General features: G+C 49.1%; 1 protein-coding gene across 2 annotated transcripts in view; it reads right to left on the reverse strand.

Moving 5' to 3' along the window:
* Positions 1–22734, reverse strand: part of LOC140392622 (MORN repeat-containing protein 1-like) — a 347348-nt gene extending 324614 nt beyond the window's left edge. For both annotated transcript variants that reach the window (XM_072478054.1, XM_072478053.1), the window contains exon 1: positions 22628–22734. In XM_072478054.1, coding sequence (XP_072334155.1) covers positions 22628–22688 — 61 coding nt within the window. In that variant the 5' untranslated portion in view covers positions 22689–22734. The remainder of the gene's footprint in view (positions 1–22627) is intronic.
* Positions 22735–24425: the final 1691 nt, after the last annotated feature.

A 24425-nucleotide genomic window follows, 5' to 3' on the forward strand; every position in this document is an offset into this window, starting at 1 on the left:
AAAGTGGACATTTTTGTTCATTTAAATTTGATTTCTATTGATGACACCTGTATCAGCCTAATTAGCATTTTAAAGAGTGGAAAACGATGAAGAGGTTGATGGTGAAGGAATATCCCTTTGGTTGGATGAATATTGCAATTAAGAGAGTGAAGAGAATTGTTGACGCATGAATTGTTTTAAAACAACTGTTGTTGAGATGTAGGTAATCTGGCAAATCCGCTTTAATTGCTCATCCTAGTTAGTGTAATATTGTGCTGATGGTGGACTTTATGCTTGAAATCATTTTTAACTGCTGAGTGAGGTTGGTAGGCCATTCAAGACCATAAGACGACTTCCGGTGACGGCGGGCGGGAGGCAGCTGCACACTAGAGGGCTCACGCTCGGGTATAGAAATTTCGGAGTTTTAACGCCCGGTCCCCGGGGCAACGGAGGCTGAAAAGGCTGTAAGAAGGCGCAGGGAGGAGAAATGTCCAAGTTTGGGAGAAAAACGGCCGTGAAAAAGGGGGTTAATGGAAGTCCGCCGGTGAGTGGAAAAGTCAGCGCAGGAACTGTAAGGAAAGCGGAGGCTGGAGCACCTGGGGAGGCCGCATCGCTCACAGCAGAAGAAATGACCAAGGTGATGGCTGTGGAACTTGAAAAACAGTTCACAAAACACATGGAAGCGATGAAGAAGGAGATGGGGGCGGTATTGAAAGTGCTGGTGGAGGAGGCGATTGCCCCGGTGAGGGGGGCGGTATCAAGCGCAGCGGCGGAGGTGTGGGAGCAAGGTGAGACACTGAAGGAAGTGGAAGAGGCATTATCGTAGCAGTGAACAACTCACCTCGATGGGGAAAGAGTGGAAGAGGGTGATAGAGACCAACAAGGGTCTGCGAGCCAAAATGGAAAACCTGGAAAACAGATCCAGGCGGCAGAATCTGAGGATTGTGGGTCTGCCCGAAGGGGTGGAAGGCCCGAAGCTGATGGAGTATTTTGCCACGGTGTTGGCGAAGCTATTGGGGAGGGGGACGATCCCTCCCGATTTGAACTGGATCAGGCTCATCGGTCGTGCAAGCCTATACTAAAGGCAAGTGAGCAGCCAAGAGTAGTAACTCTGTGTTCCTTAGGTATAGTCCTGTGCTGGGCAATGCAGAAGCGGGTGGTGCAGTGGGCTGGAGCTGGTATACGTATATACCAGGACTTTACGGTGGAGCTGGCGAGGAGGCGGGCTGCCTTCAGCCGGGTGAAGAAGGCACTGTGCATCAGCAAGGTGCAGTGCGGCATAGTATATTCAGCTAAGTTGAGGGTGACCTACAAATCCAAGGACTTTTATTTTGGGACGGTGGAAGCAGCGGAGGAGTTTGCGAAGGCAGAAGGACTGTGGCAGAATTGAGAAATGGTCATGTACTGATGTAGCCTCATGGAACTTTATTTTTTCACTGCGTGTTGGTGTATGTACTAAATGAGTCGCCGGGAGGAATCACATTTACCAAATTGATTGAATTCAATTTCATACTCATAAAATAAAAGCAGCTCCGTCATTCATTACGCTCATGGCTGATCATCGAGTTCAACACCCTGATCCCACCCTCTCCCCATATCCCTCGATCATTTAGCCCCAAGAACTATGGGCTGGATTCTCCGCACCGCGACACCGAAATCGCAATGGAGAATGGAGAATCCATTTCCCCGCACGGAATCGGGAACGGCGCCGGTTCCCCGATTCTGCTTGCCCCGAAATACGGCAGAGTCGGAGACTACGCCACGACACCTCGCACCTACCTGGGTCCATTGCGAGAGGCCTGCTCTGCCATTCTCCGCCCCCGACCGGCCGAAGTGCCGACGCCGTGGATATAATTGGTCCTGCCGATCGGGATACTTGTGTGACGGCTGCGGACTCAGTCCACGGCCGCCCTGGTCGGTGGCGGGCCAAACGGAGGGCATGGGGAAGCCTTATACGTGGCCGGTCAATGTTTGGGCAGGTGGTCAGGGTCGGGCGTGCAGCCGATCGGGGGGCTCTATTTTCAGTGTCCAGCTCCGCAGTCCGAGTCCGCCACGGAGCACGGCGCGACCGCTGGAGGCCGCCGCCATGCACATGCGCAGCCTCCGACCCAGAAGTGCAGGGGCCCGTGTCTGCAGTAAAAGCCGCTAGATTTACACCAGGTCCTTGCTAGCCCCTTGCAGGGCTAGGAATATGTGGCCCTTTCATGCCAGTTTTTTTGTTCTGAAACTCCACAGTTTTGACATCGGCGTGGGGACATAGTCCCAATAGCAGAGAATCCAGCCCTATACCTTCTTGAAATTTCACAATGTTTCGCCTCAACTAATTTTTGTGGTAGTGAATTCTGCAGATTCACCACTCACTGGGTGAAGAAATTTCACCTCACCTCAGTCCTAAAAGGTTTACCCTTTTTCCCTGATGACCCTCTAGATCTGGATTCCCCCACAATTGGGAACATTGGGTGTGATTCTGTTGCTGCGATGCGCGCGAGTGAGAGCACAGCGCAGCCGGAGAATCCCGGGACACACCTCCAGCGGGCCTCCTGGCAGCTTCTGCACCTCGCGCGATTCACCCAAGTCCTGCGAGATGTCAGAGTCGGACCTCCGCCCAAAAGGGTGGAATCAAACCAAAGTAGATCTTAAACCTACGTAAAGACCTACCTGCCTGATATCCACTGGCCTCCCTCGATTCTCCGACACCCCCAATGAGGCCGCAGCCAGGTGCCTTTCAGCACCGGTCCACTCAAACATGGACTGGACTAGATGGAACGGCACCCAGAGGGGGTCTCTGGGGCCACAGGAGGCTTTGGGTGGTCAGGGTAGTGCAGGGTGACCCCCCTGACCCTCCCCCTAGAAAGTGGGCGCCTTGGCGCTGTCCAGCTGACACCTTGGCATTGTCACCCTGGCACTGCCAAGGTGTCCGGATGGCACTGCGAAGCTGGCAGGAGCACCGCCTGGGTGCCAGGGTGGCAGAGCAAGGGTTCCCGAGTGGCACTGCCAAGGGTAAGGGCCCGAGGGTGGCAATGCTAATGAAAGGATGGTCGAGGGGTGGTTTGAATGGTGGGGGTGGGCAGGGCAGGTAAGCAGGGGCCTTCGGGAGGTTGGGGGGGACGGGTGGAGGTCCCGGAAGGGAAGGGATGCTGTAAGGGGACCTAAAGAAAGGGGGCCCCCAGGGACCCCATAGCAGGGTGTCCTCATAGCAGGGTGTCCTCATTTGGGGGGGGGGGGGGGGGGGGGGTAGTGTCCATGTGTACGGGGGGTGACATTGCCCATGGGTGGGGGGGGTGACGGGCCCAGACATCAGACATTCACTTGGAGATCGAGGCACTCTTTCAAAATGGCAGCCCGATCTCGGAGTTCAGCTCCCCAGTGCTAAAAAAAATTCTAAGTGTGGGCTAAACTGGTGAGAAACTCCCCAGGGCCCTAAAAAGTGACTAAGTGTCTTTGAATAGCGGTGGGAAACTCATCGGCAGAGCCGGGGGGGAAACTCCCTAAAAAAACCACCACAAATTAACTTAGAAAGTTTGGGGGAGAATCATCCTCATTCTTTCTGAATCTAACCCTGTCTAATCCTGTTAGAATTTTATAAGTTTCTATGAAATGCCCTCTCACTCTTCTAAACTCCAATGAATATAATCCGAACCGATTTATATCTATGACAATCCCGCCATCCCAGGAATCAACCTGGTAAACCTTCACTGCAACTCCCTCCATAGCAAGAACATCCTTCCTCAGATAAGGCACCAAAACTGCACACTCCAGATGTGGCTTCACCAATGCCAAAAACAACTGTAGTGAAACATCTCTATTCTTATACTCAAATCCTCTCACTATGAAGGCCAACATACCATTTGCCTTCTTTATATGTGAATTAACAAGCGAACGGTGGTCAAATACACTACACACTAAAAAGCAGATGTGACCAAGGCAGAGTCCAGGGATTTCACCCAGTCATCAGTAAATACTGAGTCAACCAATCCCAGTGAAACTCTGTCTGCCCAATGAAGGGTTCCAGTCGTCACCATCGAAGATCGAAGCTGGGAATTCTCTCCAAAAGTCACTCCAACTCAGACAGCCTCCACAATGGCCCACATCGGGCAGCACGGTGGCGCAGTGGGTTAGCACTGCGGCCTCATGGCGCCGAGGTCCCAGGTTCGATCCCGGCCCTGGGTCACTGTCCGTGTGGAGTTTGCACATTCGCACCGTGTTTGCGTGGGTTTCACCCCCACAACCCAAATATGTGCAGGCTCGGTGGATTGGCCACGCTAAATTGCCCTTTAATTGAAAAAAATTAATTGGGTACTCTAAAATTAAAAAAAAACAATGTCCCACCTCGCAGGATTTCAATCTCGTCTCTGTTCCTCTGCATTCCCTAGTATGCCCTCAAACATTATATTACAAACATAACTTCCCATCTTAAGCTGCGCCAAGCAGAATACTACTGCTCCAAAGGAGTACTTTTGACCCAATGGCCTGCAGCAGAGTCACCAACCTTCAGCTGCCTTCTTCACCCAAGTCTGCCCCTATAGCCATGTTTCCTCTTTGTAGCCTGGTTTTCCAACTCCTCTTTTTTTAACTGGTGTGAGGTCGCAAGGAGCTGGGGTTCGTGATAGGCGGGGTGGAGTTTACGCAGTTCAATATATCACACAGCTGTCCAAATACCAAAAACTGAACATTTCTTTCAAGGTCTTTAGATACTCAGCAAACAGAAAATAAAGGAAATAAACACCCAGCTGTTGTTTGAGCCTAACTTTACACACAATACATCGCTTTTAAACCCGGACAGCTAATCCGTTTCCCAGGGGAAACTCAACACAGTCTATAACATCGACTGTCATACACCAGCGTGGGTTCTCATACAGGCCAAGGTTCAATCCAAATCAGGGTTTTTACACAGCCCGAGGTCAGCAACAAACACCCAGGATGCACACAGCAAATTCTCCACTCTCCAAGGCACCTCCCCCCACATTCATCAAGTTGACTTCATTAATAGTGATTATAATTATTATCTCCACTCTCCAAGGCACCTTCCCCACATTCATCACGTTGACTTCATTAATAATAATTATAATTATTATCTTCACTCTCCAAGGCACCTTCCACACATACACCAAGTTGACTTCTGCCCCAGCTGATCTAGCAAGGTGGGATAGTCTCCCTCTGTCACTGGCGGGTTGGGTACAGGCGGTTAAAATGAACATGTTGGCGCGATTTCTGTCTATTTTTCAATGCCTGCCGATTTTCCTGCCAAAGACATTTTTTTAGAGCGATTGAAGAGATGAGTACCTCGTTCATATGGGGAGGGAAGGTGGCCAGAATTAGAAAGGTGCTGCCAGAGAGAGGAAGGCAGGCAGGGGGTTTGGGTCTTCTTACCTGATGTATTACTACTGGGCGGCGAATGTGAAGAAGGCGCGGAGCTGGGTCAGAGGGGTTGACTCCCAGTGGGTCAGAATGGAGGAGAGTTTGTGCAGGGGGTTGGGATTGAAAGCACTAGCAACAGTGCCGCTCCCGACAGCCCCAGGGAAATACTCAGGGAGTCCGGTAGTAATAGCTTCGTTGAGAATTTGGAGGCAGTTTCGACAGCACTTCGGGTTGGGGGCAGGGTCAAGGGAAATGGCGATTTGGGTGAACCGTAGATTTGAGCCAGGGCAGTGGGATGGAAAGTTTCAGAGATGGGAGGAGAAAGGAATTCGGACACTATAAGATTTGTTTCTTGGGGGTCGGTTTGCAGGATTGAAGGAGCTGGGAGCAAAGTATGGGCTGGAGCAGGGGGAAATGTTTAGATACATGCAGGTTCGAGACTTTGCCAAAAAGGAGATACAGAGCTTCCCAGTAGAGCCGACCTCCACATTGCTGGAGGAGGTGCTGATGACAGGGGGACTGGAGAAGGGGTAGTTTCGGCGGTTTACGGGGCTATTTTGGAAGAGGAGAAGGCACTGCTGGATGGCATCAAGGCAAAGTGGGAGGAAGAGTTGGGAGAGAGTTTGGAGGAGGGGTTCTGGTGTGAGGTGCTCCGGAGGGTGAACACCTCCACCTTGTGTGCAAAGTTGGGGCTGATAAAGCTGAAGGTGGTGTATAGAGCGCACCTTACAAGGGCGAGGATGAGCCGGCTCTTTGAGGGGGTAGAAGAAGCATGTGAGCGTTGCGGGGAGCAGAGAAACCCACATTCATTTGTTTTGGTCCTGTCCAAAACTAGAGGATTACTGGAAGGAGGTGTTGAGGGTAATCTCGAAAGTGGAGCACGTGATACTGGATCCGGGCCCTTGGGAGGCCATATTCAGGGTGTCGGACCAGCCAGGATTGGAAACGGGTGCGGAGGCAGATGTTGTAGCTTTCGCCTCATTGATCGCCTGAAGGCGGATCCTGATAGATTGGAGAGCAACCTCCCCACCCTGTGCCCTGGCGTGGCGGGGGGACCTGCTGGAATTCCTGACGCTTGAAAAGGTCAAATTTGAACTAAGGGAAAGGATGGAGGGGTTCTACAATTCATGGGCGTTATTCATTATGCATTTTCGAGAATTGGATTACATAGAACATTAGTTGGGGGGGGGGGCGGGTTGGGGGGCTGTGTGTATTAATGGTGACTGTGGGTGATTCCTGAATCTTTTTGTTATTTGTTGATGTTAACATGCGGGCAGTTGTTTGGGGGTTGGTGGGAGGATGGGATTGTTGTTGTTGATATGGGGATTGACATTGTATTTGTTACTGCTTATTGTTTATTGTTGGTGGGTGTACATTTGGGAGAAAATGTGAAAAAGGAGAATAAAAATATATTTTTTTAAAGTTGACTTCCACCTAGCAGGCTCAGTGCTCTGCTTATATAGTCTAGCAAGGCTACACAGTTGATTCTTGTTGCACAGATTCCTGATAGGAGTTTTCCATCAGTTAACAATGTGACTTCTGGGTTACTTCCAATGGCCATTGTGGTAGGGGGAAACTGGAGAGTCTTATGAGAAAAGTCCTTCCAGTCCACAGTCCCTGATGATACCACCCTGGGCTTCCACACCATTTTTCTTCTTGCATAGGCACACCGGACCCAAAGAATGCAAAAATGCCGACCTGCGTGTGTGAAATCCGCACTTGGTCTGCGCATACACAAAAGCTCAGAGGACATTTGGGAGTTGAAGTTCCCAACCTCCACTCTCAACATGAAGGTAAATTTGACTTCCATAACACTGTACAAGTTCGCTGCTGAATTTGCTTACATTACATTGAAAATGCAATCACTTTTGTTAAGCACTTTGTGGGTAGGAAGGTTTGGACCCAGTGACAGTGAAGGAACAAAGGGTATGGTGAGTGCTTGTGGCATAGGTTTAAAGTTGGGGTTTAGGGTTTCAAGGTTAAAATTAGAGTTACTGGTTAGAGTTAGGATTGTGCTAGGGGTTATTATTAGAGTGTGCATATTTTTAAAATCATTGACAGCACATTGTCAATAGGAGAAGCCACCAGCAACAATGGCATGTATACCTTGGTGAATATTTACTGAGGTATAGGGCGGCACAGTGGTTAGCACTGCTGCCTAGAACACTGAGGACCCGGGTTCGGTTTCGGCCCTGGGTCACTGTCCATGTGGAGTTTACTCATTCTCCCCGTGTTTGCATGGGTTTCACCCCCACAACCCAAAAATGTGCAGGATAGGTGGATTGGCCATGGTAAATTGCCCCTCAATTAGAAAATAAAATATTTACTGAGGTAGGCACTGCCTCTTCAACCAAACAATAAAACTGCCCCTTTAACTAGCCACTAACATTGCCCCTTTAACCGGTCATAACACTGCTCCTTTAACAGGTCATAACACTGTCCCTTTAACCAACCAATAACACTGCCCCTTTAACTAGCCAATAACACTGTCCCTTTAACCGACCAATAACACTGTCCCTTTAACCGGTCAGAACACTGTCCCTTTAACCAACCAATAACACTGCCCCTTTAACTAGCCAATAACACCGCTCCTTTAACCGGCCAATAACACTGCCCCTTTAACGGACGAATAACACTGCCTCTTTAACCGACCAATAACACTGCCGCTTTAACCGACCAATAACACTGCCGCTTTAACCGACCAATAACACTGCCCCTTTAACTAGCCAATAACATTGCCCCTTTAACTAGCCAATAACACTGCCCCTTTAACTAGCCAATAACACTGCCCCTTTAACCGACCAATACACTGCCTCTTTAACCGGCCAATAACGCTGCCTCTTTAACCGGCCAATAACACTACCCCTTAAACCAACCAATAACACCACCCCTTTAACCGACCAATAACACCACCTCTTTAACCGACCAATAACACAGCCCCTTTAACCAGCCAATAACACTGCCCCTTTAACCGGCCAATAACACCGCCCTTTAACCGACCAATAACACTGTCCCTTTAACCAGCCAATAACACCGCCCCTTTAACCGACCAAAACACCGCCCCTTTAACCGACCAATATCACCGCCCCTTTAACCGACCAATAACACCGCCCCTTTAACCGACCAATAACACTGCCCCTTTAACCGGCCAATAACACTGCCCCTTTAACCAACCAATAACAAACACTGCCCTTAAACCGGGCGTAACACTGCCCCTCTCAGTGGACAATAATAGTGCCCCTTTATTTTTTTTTTTGTTTTTATAAATTTGGAGTACCCAATTATTTTTTGAGAGACAATTTAGCTTCGCCAATCCACCTAACCTACACATCTTTAGGTATGGGGGTGAAACCCATGCAGACACGGGGAGAATGTGCAAACTCCACAGGGACAGTGACCCAGGGGCGGATTTCGAACCCAGGTCCTCAGCGCCGCAGTCACAATGCTGACCACTGTGCCACATGCCGCCCAATAGTGCCCCTTTAACCAACCAACACTGTCTCTTTAATAACACTGTCCCTTTAACCGGCCAATAACACTGCGCCATTAAGTGGAGAATAACTCAGCCCTTTAACCGGCCAATAACGCTGCCTGTTTAACCGGCCAATAACACCACCCCTTTAACCGACTAGTAACACTGTCCCTTTAACTGGCCAAGAACACTGCCCCTTTAACCGGCCAATAACACTGCCCCTTTAACCGACCAATAACACTGTCCCTTTCACCGGCCAAAAACACTGCCCCTTTAATCGGCCAAAAACACTGTCCCTTTAACCGGCCAATAACACTGCCCCTTTAACCGGTCATAATACTGCCCCTTTAACCGGCCAATAACACTGCTCCTTCAACCAACCAATAACGCTGTACCTTTAACTAGCCAATAACACTGCTCCTTTAAGCAGCCAATAACACACCCTTTTAAGCGGCCAATAACACTGTCCCTTTAACCGACCAATAACACAGCCTATTAACCGGCCAATAACACTACCCCTTTAAGCGGCCAATAACACTATCCCTTTAGCCGGCCAATAGCACTGTCCGTTTAACCGGCCAATAACAATGTCCCTTTAACCGGCCAATAAAATTGCTTCTTTAAGCGGCCAATAAAACTGCCACTTTAACCGGCCAATAAAACTGCTCCTTTAACCGGTCATAATACTGCCCCATTACCCAACCAATAACACTGTCCCTTTAACCGGCCAATAACACTGCCCCTTTAACCGGTCATAATACTGCCCCTTTAACCGGCCAATAACACTGCTCCTTCAATCAACCAATAACGCTGTACCTTTAACTAGCCAATAACACTGTCCCTTTAACTAGCCAATAACACTGCTCCTTTAAGCAGCCAATAACACGCCCTTTTAAGCGGCCAATAACACTGTCCCTTTAACCGACCAATAACACAGCCTATTAACCGGCCAATAACACTACCCCTTTAAGCGGCCAATAACACTATCCCTTTAGCCGGCCAATAGCACTGTCCGTTTAACCGGCCAATAACAATGTCCCTTTAACCGGCCAATAAAACTGCTTCTTTAAGCGGCCAATAAAACTGCCACTTTAACCGGCCAATAAAACTGCTCCTTCAACCAACAAATAACACTGTCCCTTTGATCGGCCAATAACAATGCCCCTTTAACCGGCCAATAACACTGTCCCTGAAACCAGCCGTAACACTGCCCCTCTCAGTGGATAATAAGAGTGCCCTTTATTTTTTTATTTTTTAAAATAAATTTAGAGTACCCAATTATTTTTTGAGAGACAATTTAGCTTTGTCAATCCACCTAACCTGCACATCTTTGGGTTATGGGGGTGAAACCCACGCAGACACGGGGAGAATGTGCAAACTCCACAGGGACAGTGACCCAGGGGCGGGATCGAACCCAGGTCCTCAGCGCCGCAGTCCCAATGCTGACCACTGGGCCACATGCCGCCCAAGAGTGCCCCTTTAACCAACCAACAACACTGCCTCTTTAATAACACTGTCCCTTTAACCGGCCAATAACACTGCGCCATTAAGTGGAGAATAACTCAGATCCTTTAACCTGCCAATAACGCTGCCCCTTTAACCGGCCAATAACACTGCCCCTTTAACCGGCCAACAACACTGCCCCTTTAACCGACCAACAACACTGCCCCTTTAACTGGCCAACAACACTGCCCCTTTAACCGGCCAATACCGCTGCCCCTTTAACCGGCCAATAAATCTGCGCCTTCAAACAACCAATAACACTGTCCCTTTAACTAGCCAATAACACGGACCCTTTAACCGACCAATAACACCGTCCCTTTAACCGGCCAATAATACTGCCCCTTTAACCGACCAATAACACTGTCCCTTTAACCTGCCAATAACATTGCCCCTTTAACCAACCAATAACACTGTCCCTTTAACTAGCCAATAACACTGTCCCTTTAACCGACCAATAACACCACCCCTTTGATCGGCCAATAACAATGCCCCTTTAACCGGCCAAAAACACTGCCCCTTTAACCAACCAATAACACTGCCCTTAAACCGGACGTAACACTGCCCCTCTCAGTGGACAATAATAGTGCCCTTTATTTTTTTTTTTGTTTATATAAATTTAGAGTACCCAATTATTTTTTGAGAGACAATTTAGCGTGGCCAATCCACCTAACCTGCACATCTTTGGGTTATGGGGGTGAAACCCACGCAGACAAGGGGGGAATGTGCAAATTACACACGGACAGTGACCCAGGGGCGGGATTCGAACCCAGGTCCTCAGCGCCGCTGTACCAATGCTGATCACTGTGCCACATGCCGCCCAATAGTGCCCATTTAACCAACCAACAACACTGCCTCTTTAATAACACTGTCCCTTTAACCGGCCAATAACACTGCCCCTTTAACCTGCCAATAACACTGCCCCTTTAAGCTGCCAATAACGCTGCCCCTTTAACCGGCCAATAACACTGCCCCTTTAACCGGCCAACAACACTGCCCCTTTAACCGGCCAACAACACTGCCCCTTTAACCGGCCAACAACACTATCCCTTTAACCGGCCAATAACGCTATCCCTTTAACCGGCCAATAACGCTGCCCCTTTAACCGGCCAATAAAACTGCGCCTTCAACCAACCAATAACACTGTCCCTTTAACTAGCCAATAACACGGACCCTTTAACCGGCCAATAACACTGCCCCTTTAACCGGCCAACAACACTGCCCCTTTAACCGGCCAACAACACTGCCCCTTTAAACGGCCAACAACACTATCCCTTTAACCGGCCAATAACGCTATCCCTTTAACCGGCCAATAACGCTGACCCTTTAACCGGCCAATAAAACTGCGCCTTCAACCAACCAATAACACTGTCCCTTTAACTAGCCAATAACACGGACCCTTTAACCGGCCAATAACACCGCCCCTTTAACCGGCCAATAACACCGCCCCTTTAACCGGCCAATAACACCGCCCCTTTAACCGACCAATAACACCGCCCCTTTAACCGACCAATAACAACGCCACTTTAACCGGCCAATAACACTGCCTCTTTAACCGGCCAATAACACTGCCCCTTTAACCGACCAATAACACTGCCCCTTTAACCGGCCAATAACACTGCCTCTTTAATCAACCAATAACACTATCCCTTTAACTAGCCAATAACACTGTCCCTTTAACCGACCAATAACACTGCCCCTTTAACCAACCAATAACACTGCCCCTTTAACCGGCCGTAACACTGCCCCTTTAACCGGCCAATAACACTGCCCCTTTAACCGGCCAATAACGCTGCCCTTTAAGCGGCCAATAAAACTGCTCCTTCAACCAACCAATAACACTGCCCCTTCAACCGGCCAATAACACTGTCCCTTTAACCGGCCAATAACACCGCCCCTTTAACTAGCCAATAACAATGCCCCTTTGATCGGCCAATAACAATGCCCCTTTAACCGGCCAATTACACTGCCCTTAAACCGGCCGTAACACTGCCCCTCTCAGTGGACAATAATAGTGCCCTTTATTTTTTTTTGTTTTTATAAATTTGGAGTACCCAATTATTTTTTGAAAGACAATTTAGCTTCGCCAATCCACCTAACCTGCACATCTTTGGGTTATGGGGTGAAACCCATGCAGACACGGGGAGAATGTGCAAACTCCACACGGACAGTGACCCAGGGGCGGGATTCAAACCCAGGTCCTCAGCGCCGCTGTCCCAATGCTGACCACTGTGCCACATGCCGCCCAATAGTGCCCCTTTAACCGGCCAATAACACCGCCCCTTTAACCGGCCAATAACACCGCTCCTTTAACCGGCCAATAACACCGCCCCTTTAACCGGCCAATAACACCGCCCCTTTAACCAACCAATAACAACGCCCCTTTAACCAACCAATAACACTGTCCCTTTAACCGGCCAATAACACTGCCCTTTAACCAACCAATAACACGGTCCCTTTAAATAGCCAAGAACACTGTCCCTTTAACCAACCAACAACACCGCCCCTTTAACCGGCCAATAACACCGCCCCTTTAACCGGCCAATAACACCGCCCCTTTAACCGGCCAATAACACCGCCCCTTTAACCGGCCAATAACACCGCCCCTTTAACCGGCCAATAACACCGCCCCTTTAACCGGCCAATAACAACGCCCCTTTAACCGACCAATAACAACGCCCCTTTAACCGACCAATAACACTGCCCCTTTAACCGGCCAATAACACTGCCCTTTAACCAACCAATAACACTGCCCCTTTAACCGGCCAATAACACTGCCCTTTAACCAACCAATAACACTGCCCTTTAACCAACCAATAACAATGCCCCTTTAACCGGCCAATAGCACTGCCCCTTTAACCGGCCAATAACGCTGCCCTTTAACCAGCCAATAAAACTGCTCCGTTAAGCGGCCAATAAAACTGCTCCGTTAAGCGGCCAATAAAACTGCTCCGTTAAGCGGCCAATAAAACTGCTCCTTCAACCAACCAATAACACTGTCCCTTTAACTAGCCAATAACGCGGACCCTTTAACCGACCAATAACACTGTCCCTTTTAACCGGCCAATAACACCGCCCCTTTAACCGGCCAATAACACTGCCAATTTAACCGGCCAATAACACTGCCCCTTTAACCGGCCAATAACGCTGCCCCTTTAACCGGCCAATAACGCTGCCCCTTTAACCGGTCATAATACTGCCCCGTTAACCGACCAATAACACCGTCCCTTTAACCGGCCAATAACACTGCCACTTTAACCGGCCAATAACACTGCCACTTTAACCGGCCAATAACACTGCCCCTTTAACCGACCAATAACACTGTCCCTTTAACCGACCAATAACACTGCCCCTTCAACCAACCAATAACACTGTCCCTTTAACCAGCCAATAACACTGTCCCTTTAACCGACCAATAACACTGCCCCTTTAAGCGGCCAATAACACTGCCCCTTCAACCGGCCAATAACGCTGTCCCTTTAACTAGCCAATAACACTGTCCCTTTAACCGACCAATAACACCGCCCCTTTAACCGGCCAATAACACCGCCCCTTTAACCGGCCAATAACACTGCCCCTTTAACCGGCCAATAACACTGCCCCTTTAACCAACCAATAACACTGCCCCTTTAACCGGCCAATAACACTGCCCTTTAACCGGCCAATAATACTGCCCCTTTAACCGGCCAATAACACTGCCCCTTTAACCGACCAATAACACTGCCCCTTTGACCGGCCAATAACACCGCGCCTTTAACCGGCCGTAACACTGCCCCTTTAACCGGCCAATAACGCTGCCTCTTTAACCGGCCAATAACGCTGCTCTTTTAAGTGGCCAATAAAACTGCTCCGTTAAGCGGCCAATAAAACTGCTCCTTCAACCAACCAATAACACTGTCCCTTTAACTAGCCAATAACACTGTCCCTTTAACCGGCCAATAACACCGCCTCTTTAACCGGCCAATAACACCGCCCCTTTAACCGGCCAATAGCACCGCCCCTTTAACCGGCCAATAACACTGCCCCTTTAACCGGCCAATAACACTGCCCCTTTAACCAACCAATAACACTGCCACTTTAACCGGCCAATAACGCTGCCTCTTTAACCGGCCAATAACACCACCCCTTTAACCGAACAATAACACTGTCCCTTTAACCGGCCAATAACACTGCCCCTTTAACCGGCCAATAACGCTGCCCCTTTAACCGGCCAATAACACCACCCCTTTAACCGAACAATAACACTGCCCCTTTAACCGGTCATAATACTGCCCCTTTAACCGGCCAATAACACTACCTCTTTAACCAGCCAATAACACTGTCCCTTTAACCGGCCAATAACACCGCCCCTTTAACCGACCAATAACACCGCCCCTTTAACCGACCAATAACACCGCCCCTTTAACCGACCAATAACAATGCCCCTTTAACCGGCCAATAACACTGCCCCTCTCAGTGGACAATAATAGTGACCCTTTATTTTTTTTTAAATAAATTTAGAGTACACAATTATTTTTTGAGAGACAATTTAGCTTCGCCAATCCACCTAACCTGCACATCTTTGGGTTATGGGGGTGAAACCCACGCAGACACGGGGAGAATGTGCAAACTCCACAGGGACAGTGACCCAGGGGCGGGATTCGAACCCAGGTCCTCAGCGCCGCAGTCACAATGCTGACCACTGTGCCACATGCCGCCCAATAGTACCCCTTTAACCAACCAACAACACTGCCTCTTTAATAACACTGTCCCTCTAACCGGCCAATAACACTGCGCCATTAAGTGGAGAATAACTCAGCCCCTTTAACCGGCCATTACATTGCCCCTTTAACCTGCCATTAACACTGCCCCTTTAAGCTGCCAATAACGCTGCCCCTTTAACCAACCAACAACACTGCCCCTTTAACCGGCCAATAACACTGCCCCTTTAACCGGCCAATAACACTGCCCCTTTAACCGGCCAATAACACTGCCCCTTTAACCGGCCAATAACACTGCCCCTTTAACCGGCCAATAACACTGCCCCTTTAACCGGCCAATAACACTGACCCTTTAACCAACCAACAACACTGCCCCTTTAACCGGCCAATAACACTATCCCTTTAACCGGCCAATAACGCTGCCCCTTTAACCGGCCAATAAAACTGCGCCTTCAACCAACCAATAACACTGTCCCTTTAACTAGCCAATAACACCGCCCATTTAACTAGCCAATAACACGGACCCTTTAACCGGCCAATAACACCGCCCCTTTAACCGGCCAATAACACCGCCCCTTTAACCGGCCAATAACACCGCCCCTTTAACCGGCCAATAACACCGCCCCCTTAACCGGCCAATAACACCGCCCCCTTAACCGACCAATAACAACGCCACTTTAACCGGCCAATAACACTGCCCCTTTAACCGGCCAATAACACTGCCCCTTTAACCGACCAATAACACTGCCCCTTTAACCGGCCAATAACACTGCCTCTTTAATCAACCAATAACACTATCCCTTTAACTAGCCAATAACACTGTCCCTTTAACCGACCAATAACACTGCCCCTTTAACCAACCAATAACACTGCCCCTTTAACCGGCCGTAACACTGCCCCTTTAACCGGCCAATAACACTGCCCCTTTAACCGGCCAATAACGCTGCCCTTTAAGCGGCCAATAAAACTGCTCCTTCAACCAACCAATAACACTGCCCCTTCAACCGGCCAATAACACTGTCCCTTTAACCGGCCAATAACACCGCCCCTTTAACTAGCCAATAACAATGCCCCTTTGATCGGCCAATAACAATGCCCCTTTAACCGGCCAATTACACTGCCCTTAAACCGGCCGTAACACTGCCCCTCTCAGTGGACAATAATAGTGCCCTTTATTTTTTTTTGTTTTTATAAATTTGGAGTACCCAATTATTTTTTGAAAGACAATTTAGCTTCGCCAATCCACCTAACCTGCACATCTTTGGGTTATGGGGTGAAACCCACGCAGACACGGGGAGAATGTGCAAACTCCACACGGACAGTGACCCAGGGGCGGGATTCGAACCCAGGTCCTCAGCGCCGCTGTCCCAATGCTGACCACTGTGCCACATGCCGCCCAATAGTGCCCCTTTAACCGGCCAATAACACCGCCCCTTTAACCGGCCAATAACACTGCCCCTTTAACCAACCAATAACACTGCCCCTTTAACCGGCCAATAACACTGCCCTTTAACCGGCCAATAACACTGCCCCTTTAACCGGCCAATAACACTGCCCCTTTAACCGACCAATAACACTGCCCCTTTGACCGGCCAATAACACCGCGCCTTTAACCGGCCGTAACACTGCCCCTTTAACCGGCCAATAACGCTGCCTCTTTAACCGGCCAATAACGCTGCTCTTTTAAGTGGCCAATAAAACTGCTCCGTTAAGCGGCCAATAAAACTGCTCCTTCAACCAACCAATAACACTGTCCCTTTAACTAGCCAATAACACTGTCCCTTTAACCGGCCAATAACACCGCCTCTTTAACCGGCCAATAACACCGCCCCTTTAACCGGCCAATAGCACCGCCCCTTTAACCGGCCAATAACACTGCCCCTTTAACCGGCCAATAACACTGCCCCTTTAACCAACCAATAACACTGCCACTTTAACCGGCCAATAACGCTGCCTCTTTAACCGGCCAATAACACCACCCCTTTAACCGAACAATAACACTGTCCCTTTAACCGGCCAATAACGCTGCCCCTTTAACCGGCCAATAACACCACCCCTTTAACCGAACAATAACACTGCCCCTTTAACCGGTCATAATACTGCCCCTTTAACCGGCCAATAACACTACCTCTTTAACCAGCCAATAACACTGTCCCTTTAACCGGCCAATAACACCGCCCCTTTAACCGACCAATAACACCGCCCCTTTAACCGACCAATAACACCGCCCCTTTAACCGACCAATAACAATGCCCCTTTAACCGGCCAATAACACTGCCCCTCTCAGTGGACAATAATAGTGACCCTTTATTTTTTTTTAAATAAATTTAGAGTACACAATTATTTTTTGAGAGACAATTTAGCTTCGCCAATCCACCTAACCTGCACATCTTTGGGTTATGGGGGTGAAACCCACGCAGACACGGGGAGAATGTGCAAACTCCACAGGGACAGTGACCCAGGGGCGGGATTCGAACCCAGGTCCTCAGCGCCGCAGTCACAATGCTGACCACTGTGCCACATGCCGCCCAATAGTACCCCTTTAACCAACCAACAACACTGCCTCTTTAATAACACTGTCCCTCTAACCGGCCAATAACACTGCGCCATTAAGTGGAGAATAACTCAGCCCCTTTAACCGGCCATTACATTGCCCCTTTAACCTGCCATTAACACTGCCCCTTTAAGCTGCCAATAACGCTGCCCCTTTAACCAACCAACAACACTGCCCCTTTAACCGGCCAATAACACTGCCCCTTTAACCGGCCAATAACACTGACCCTTTAACCAACCAACAACACTGCCCCTTTAACCGGCCAATAACACTATCCCTTTAACCGGCCAATAACGCTGCCCCTTTAACCGGCCAATAAAACTGCGCCTTCAACCAACCAATAACACTGTCCCTTTAACTAGCCAATAACACCGCCCATTTAACTAGCCAATAACACGGACCCTTTAACCGGCCAATAACACCGCCCCTTTAACCGGCCAATAACACCGCCCCTTTAACCGGCCAATAACACCGCCCCTTTAACCGGCCAATAACACCGCCCCCTTAACCGGCCAATAACACCGCCCCCTTAACCGACCAATAACAACGCCACTTTAACCGGCCAATAACACTGCCCCTTTAACCGGCCAATAACACTGCCCCTTTAACCGACCAATAACACTGCCCCTTTAACCGGCCAATAACACTGCCTCTTTAATCAACCAATAACACTATCCCTTTAACTAGCCAATAACACTGTCCCTTTAACCGACCAATAACACTGCCCCTTTAACCAACCAATAACACTGCCCCTTTAACCGGCCGTAACACTGCCCCTTTAACCGGCCAATAACACTGCCCCTTTAACCGGCCAATAACGCTGCCCTTTAAGCGGCCAATAAAACTGCTCCTTCAACCAACCAATAACACTGCCCCTTCAACCGGCCAATAACACTGTCCCTTTAACCGGCCAATAACACCGCCCCTTTAACTAGCCAATAACAATGCCCCTTGATCGGCCAATAACAATGCCCCTTTAACCGGCCAATTACACTGCCCTTAAACCGGCCGTAACACTGCCCCTCTCAGTGGACAATAATAGTGCCCTTTATTTTTTTTTGTTTTTATAAATTTGGAGTACCCAATTATTTTTTGAAAGACAATTTAGCTTCGCCAATCCACCTAACCTGCACATCTTTGGGTTATGGGGTGAAACCCACGCAGACACGGGGAGAATGTGCAAACTCCACACGGACAGTGACCCAGGGGCGGGATTCGAACCCAGGTCCTCAGCGCCGCTGTCCCAATGCTGACCACTGTGCCACATGCCGCCCAATAGTGCCCCTTTAACCGGCCAATAACACCGCCCCTTTAACCGGCCAATAACACCGCCCCTTTAACCGGCCAATAACACCGCCCCTTTAACCGGCCAATAACACCGCCCCTTTAACCGGCCAATAACACCGCCCCTTTAACCGACCAATAACAACGCCCCTTTAACCAACCAATAACACTGTCCCTTTAACCGGCCAATAACACTGCCCTTTAACCAACCAATAACACGGTCCCTTTAAATAGCCAAGAACACTGTCCCTTTAACCAACCAACAACACCGCCCCTTTAACCGGCCAATAACACCGCCCCTTTAACCGGCCAATAACACCGCCCCTTTAACCGACCAATAACAACGCCCCTTTAACCGGCCAATAACACTGCCCTTTAACCAACCAATAACACTGTCCCTTTAAATAGCCAAGAACACTGTCCCTTTAACCAACCAACAACACCGCCCCTTTAACCGGCCAATAACACCGCCCCTTTAACCGGCCAATAACACCGCCCCTTTAACCGGCCAATAACACCGCCCCTTTAACCGGCCAATAACACCGCCCCTTTAACCGGCCAATAACAACGCCCCTTTAACCGGCCAATAACAACGCCCCTTTAACCGGCCAATAACAACGCCCCTTTAACCGACCAATAACACTGCCCCTTTAACCGGCCAATAACACTGCCCTTTAACCAACCAATAACACTGCCCCTTTAACCGGCCAATAACACTGCCCTTTAACCAACCAATAACACTGCCCTTTAACCAACCAATAACACTGTCCCTTTAACTGACCAATAACACCACCCCTTTGATCGGCCAATAACAATGCCCCTTTAACCGGCCAATAGCACTGCCCCTTTAACCGGCCAATAACACTGCCCCTTTAACCGGCCAATAACACTGCCCCTTTAACCGGCCAATAACGCTGCCCTTTAACCAGCCAATAAAACTGCTCCGTTAAGCGGCCAATAAAACTGCTCCGTTAAGCGGCCAATAAAACTGCTCCGTTAAGCGGCCAATAAAACTGCTCCTTCAACCAACCAATAACACTGTCCCTTTAACTAGCCAATAACGCGGACCCTTTAACCGACCAATAACACTGTCCCTTTTAACCGGCCAATAACACCGCCCCTTTAACCGGCCAATAACGCTGCCCCTTTAACCGGCCAATAACGCTGCCCCTTTAACCGGTCATAATACTGCCCCTTTAACCGACCAATAACACCGTCCCTTTAACCGGCCAATAACACTGCCACTTTAACCGGCCAATAACACTGCCACTTTAACCGGCCAATAACACTGCCCCTTTAACCGACCAATAACGCTGCCCCTTTAACCGGCCAATAACACTGCCAATTTAACCGGCCAATAACACTGCCCCTTTAACCGGCCAATAACGCTGCCCCTTTAACCGGCCAATAACGCTGCCCCTTTAACCGGTCATAATACTGCCCCTTTAACCGACCAATAACACCGTCCCTTTAACCGGCCAATAACACTGTCCCTTTAACCGACCAATAACACTGTCCCTTTAACCGACCAATAACACTGCCCCTTCAACCAACCAATAACACTGTCCCTTTAACCAGCCAATAACACTGTCCCTTTAACCGACCAATAACACTGCCCCTTTAAGCGGCCAATAACACTGCCCCTTCAACCGGCCAATAACGCTGTACCTTTAACTAGCCAATAACACTGTCCCTTTAACCGACCAATAACACCACCCCTTTGATCGGCCAATAACAATGCCCCTTTAACCGGCCAATAGCACTGCCCCTTTAACCGGCCAATAACACTGCCCCTTTTACCGGCCAATAACACTGTCCCTTTAACCGGCCAATAACGCTGCCCTTCAACCAGCCAATAAAACTGCTCCTTTAACCAGCCAATAAAACTGCTCCTTTAAGCGGCCAATAAAACTGCTCCGTTAAGCGGCCAATAAAACTGCTCCTTCAACCAACCAATAACACTGTCCCTTTAACTAGCCAATAACGCGGACCCTTTAACCGACCAATAACACTGTCCCTTTAACCGGCCAATAACACCGCCCCTTTAACCGGCCAATAACACTGCCCCTTTAACCGGCCAATAACACTGCCCCTTTAACCGGCCAATAACACTGCCCCTTTAACCGGCCAATAACGCTGCCCCTTTAACCGGTCATAATACTGCCCCTTTAACCGACCAATAACACCGTCCATCTAACCGGCCAATAACACTGCCACTTTAACCGGCCAATAACACTGCCACTTTAACCGGCCAATAACACTGCCCCTTTAACCGGCCAATAACACTGCCACTTTAACCGGCCAATAACACTGCCCCTTTAACCAGCCAATAACACTGTCCCTTTAACCGACCAATAACACTGCCCCTTTAAGCGGCCAATAACACTGCCCCTTCAAGCGGCCAATAACACTGTCCCTTTAACTGGCCAATAACACTGTCCCTTTAACCGACCAATAACGCTGCCCCTTTAACCGGCCAATAACGCTGCCCCTTTAACTGGCCAATAACGCTGCCCCTTTAACTGGTCATAATACTGCCCCTTTAACCGGCCAATAACACCACCCCTTTAACCGACCAATAACACTGTCCCTTTAACCGGCCAATAACACTGCCCCTTCAACCAACCAATAACACTGTCCCTTTAACCGACCAATACCACCGCCCCTTTAACCGGCCAATAACACTGTCCCTTTAACTAGCCAATGACACTGTCCCTTTAACCGGCCAATAACACCACCCCTTTAATCGGCCAATAACAATGCCCCTTTAACCGGCCAATTACTCTGCCCCTTTAACCGGCCAATTACTCTGCCCCTTTAACCGGCCAATAACAAACACTGCCCTTAAACCGGCCGTAACACTGCCCCTCTCAGTGGACAATAATAGTGCCCTTTATTTTTTTTTGTTTTTATAAATTTAGAGTACCCAATTATTTTTTGATAGACAATTTAGCTTCGCCAATCCACCTAACCTGCACATCTTTGGGTTATCGGGGTGAAACCCATGCAGACATGTGGAAAAATGTGCAAACTCCACACGGACAGTGACCCAGGGGCGGGATTCGAACCCAGGTCCTCAGCGCCGCAGTCCCAATGCTGACCACTGGGCCACATGCCGCCCAAGAGTGCCCCTTTAACCAACCAACAACACTGCCTCTTTAACCTGCCAATAACACTGCCCCTTTAACCGGCCAATAACACTGTCCCTTTAACCGGCCAATAACACTGCCCCTTTAACCGGCCAATAACACTGTCCCTTTAACCGGCCAATAAAACTGCTCCTTTAAGCGGCCAATAACACTGCCCCTTTAACCGGCCAATAACACTGTCCCTTTAACCGGCCAATAAAACTGCTCCTTTAAGGGGCCAATAACACTGCCCCTTTAACCGGCCAATAACACTGTCCCTTTAACCGGCCAATAATACTGCCCCTTTAACCGGCCAATAAAACTTCTCCTTTAAGCGGCCAATAACACTGCCCCTTTAACCGGCCAATAACACTGTCCCTTTAACTAGCCAATAATACTGCCCCTTTAACCGGCCAATAACCCTGCCCCTTTAACTAGCCAATAATACTGCCCCTTTAACCGGCCAATAACCCTGCCCCTTTAACCGGCCAATAACCCTGCCCCTTTAACCGGCCAATAACATTGCTCCTTTAACCGGCCAATAACACTGCCCCTTTAACCGGCCAATAACCCTGCCCTTTAACCGGCCAATAACCCTGCCCCTTTAACCGGCCAATAACATTGCTCCTTTAAGCGGCCAGGTCAGTCTCACCGTCCCGCAGCTGCTGCTTCACTCCCCCGACATACCGGCCCGAAGCCGCCGGCACCTCCATCGCAACGCGGCCCCGGCACCAATAACATCGCCAGCCATTGGTCAGGCTACCGACACGGTTGCTAGGGAAAAGCCACCAATCACGAGTCAGAGTTTCTACCGGTCCGACTCCTCCACCAGCTGCCGGCAAGAAGGTCCCGGGAGGCGGCTCCCAGGAGCTGGTCCTCCCAGTGTTTCCGCCCCCTACAGGCCATAGTGAACTCTGCTTCTCCCGTGGGCAGGAATCTCAATCTGGACCCACTGGGTGTATGAGCTGATGATAAAAGGGCAATGCGGCTGTGGTGGATATATATGTGTAAACTTACAAATTAGGAACAAGAGTAGGCCATTCGGCCCATCGAGCCTCCTCCACCATTTGACAATATCATGGATAAAATGTGGCCTCAACACCAACCACTGTCCTGCCTACTCCCTATACCATATGACTCCCTTGTCAATCAAGAATTAACTTCTCCACTGCTCTCTGAGGAACAGAATTCTGCAGACCCTCTCAGAATTAAAAAAAATCTCATCCCCATATTAAATGGGCCGCCTTATGTCTAAGCTGTGCCCCACGTTCTAGCCTCTCCCCCGAGGGGAAACACTCAGCATTCACCCTGACAAGTTCCCTCAGGATCACGTTTGTTTCAGTAAGATCACCTCAGGGGCTGGTTTAGCACAGGGCTAAATCGCTGGCTTTGAAAGCAGACCAAGGCAGGCCAGCAGCACGGTTCAATTCCCGTACCAGCCTCCCTGAACAGGCGCCGGAATGTGGCGACTAGGGGCTTTTCACAGTAACTTCATTTGAAGCCTACTTGTGACAATAAGCGATTTTCATTTCATTCATTGTTCATTTCATAATCTTCTAAACTCCTATGGATACCAGCCAATCTGTTAAACCTTACTTCAAAGGCAATTCCTTCATCCCAGGAATCAGTTAAGTGAACCCTCTCTGAACTGTTTCAAGTGCAATTATATCCTCTCCTAAATAAGAATACCAAAACTGTACACAGTATTCCAAACACATGCGGAGGCAGCTGTTGTAGCCTTCGCCTCGTTGATCGCCCGAAGGCAGATCCTGATAGGTTGGAGAGCAACCTCTCCACCCTGTGCCCTGGCGTGGCGGGGGGACCTGCTGGAATTCTTGACTCTTGAGAAGGTTAAGTTTGAATTGAGGGGAAGGATGGAGGGGTTCTACTATTCATGGGCATTATTCATTATGCACTTTTGAAGAACTGGATAACATCGAACATTAGTTGGGGCGGGTGGGGGGGAGGGGGGGGCTGTGTGTGTTAATGGTGACTATGGGTGATTCCCGATTCCTTTTTGTCATTTGTTTATTTGAACATGCGGGCTAAAGTTTGGGGTTTGGTGGGAGGATGGGATCGTTGTTATTGATATGGGGATTGTCATATTTGTCACCGATTATTGTTTATTGTTGGTGGGTGTAAATTTGGGAGAAAATATGAAAAAGGAGGAGAATAAAAATATTTTTTTTAAACAAGAAGTATTCCAAAGACAGTCTCACCAATACCCTGTACAAGTGTAGCACAAAGTGTAGCAGGATGAGTTTTGTTAACCTCAGAATACTGCTTTCTGCCAGCTTCATGTACAATGCAGATATTCTTGCACCAAAGATGTAGGCTTGTCAACCCTCTCGTATTGTCCAGGAATTAAAGATTAGCCACCTAGATGTTGTCGGGAGCAAATCATGGTCCCGAATTGAGACATATACAAAAAAAAGTCGACAGCACTGTGG

The sequence above is a fragment of the Scyliorhinus torazame genome, chromosome 16 (genome assembly GCF_047496885.1).
Source record: "Scyliorhinus torazame isolate Kashiwa2021f chromosome 16, sScyTor2.1, whole genome shotgun sequence".
Lineage (NCBI taxonomy): Eukaryota > Metazoa > Chordata > Chondrichthyes > Carcharhiniformes > Scyliorhinidae > Scyliorhinus > Scyliorhinus torazame.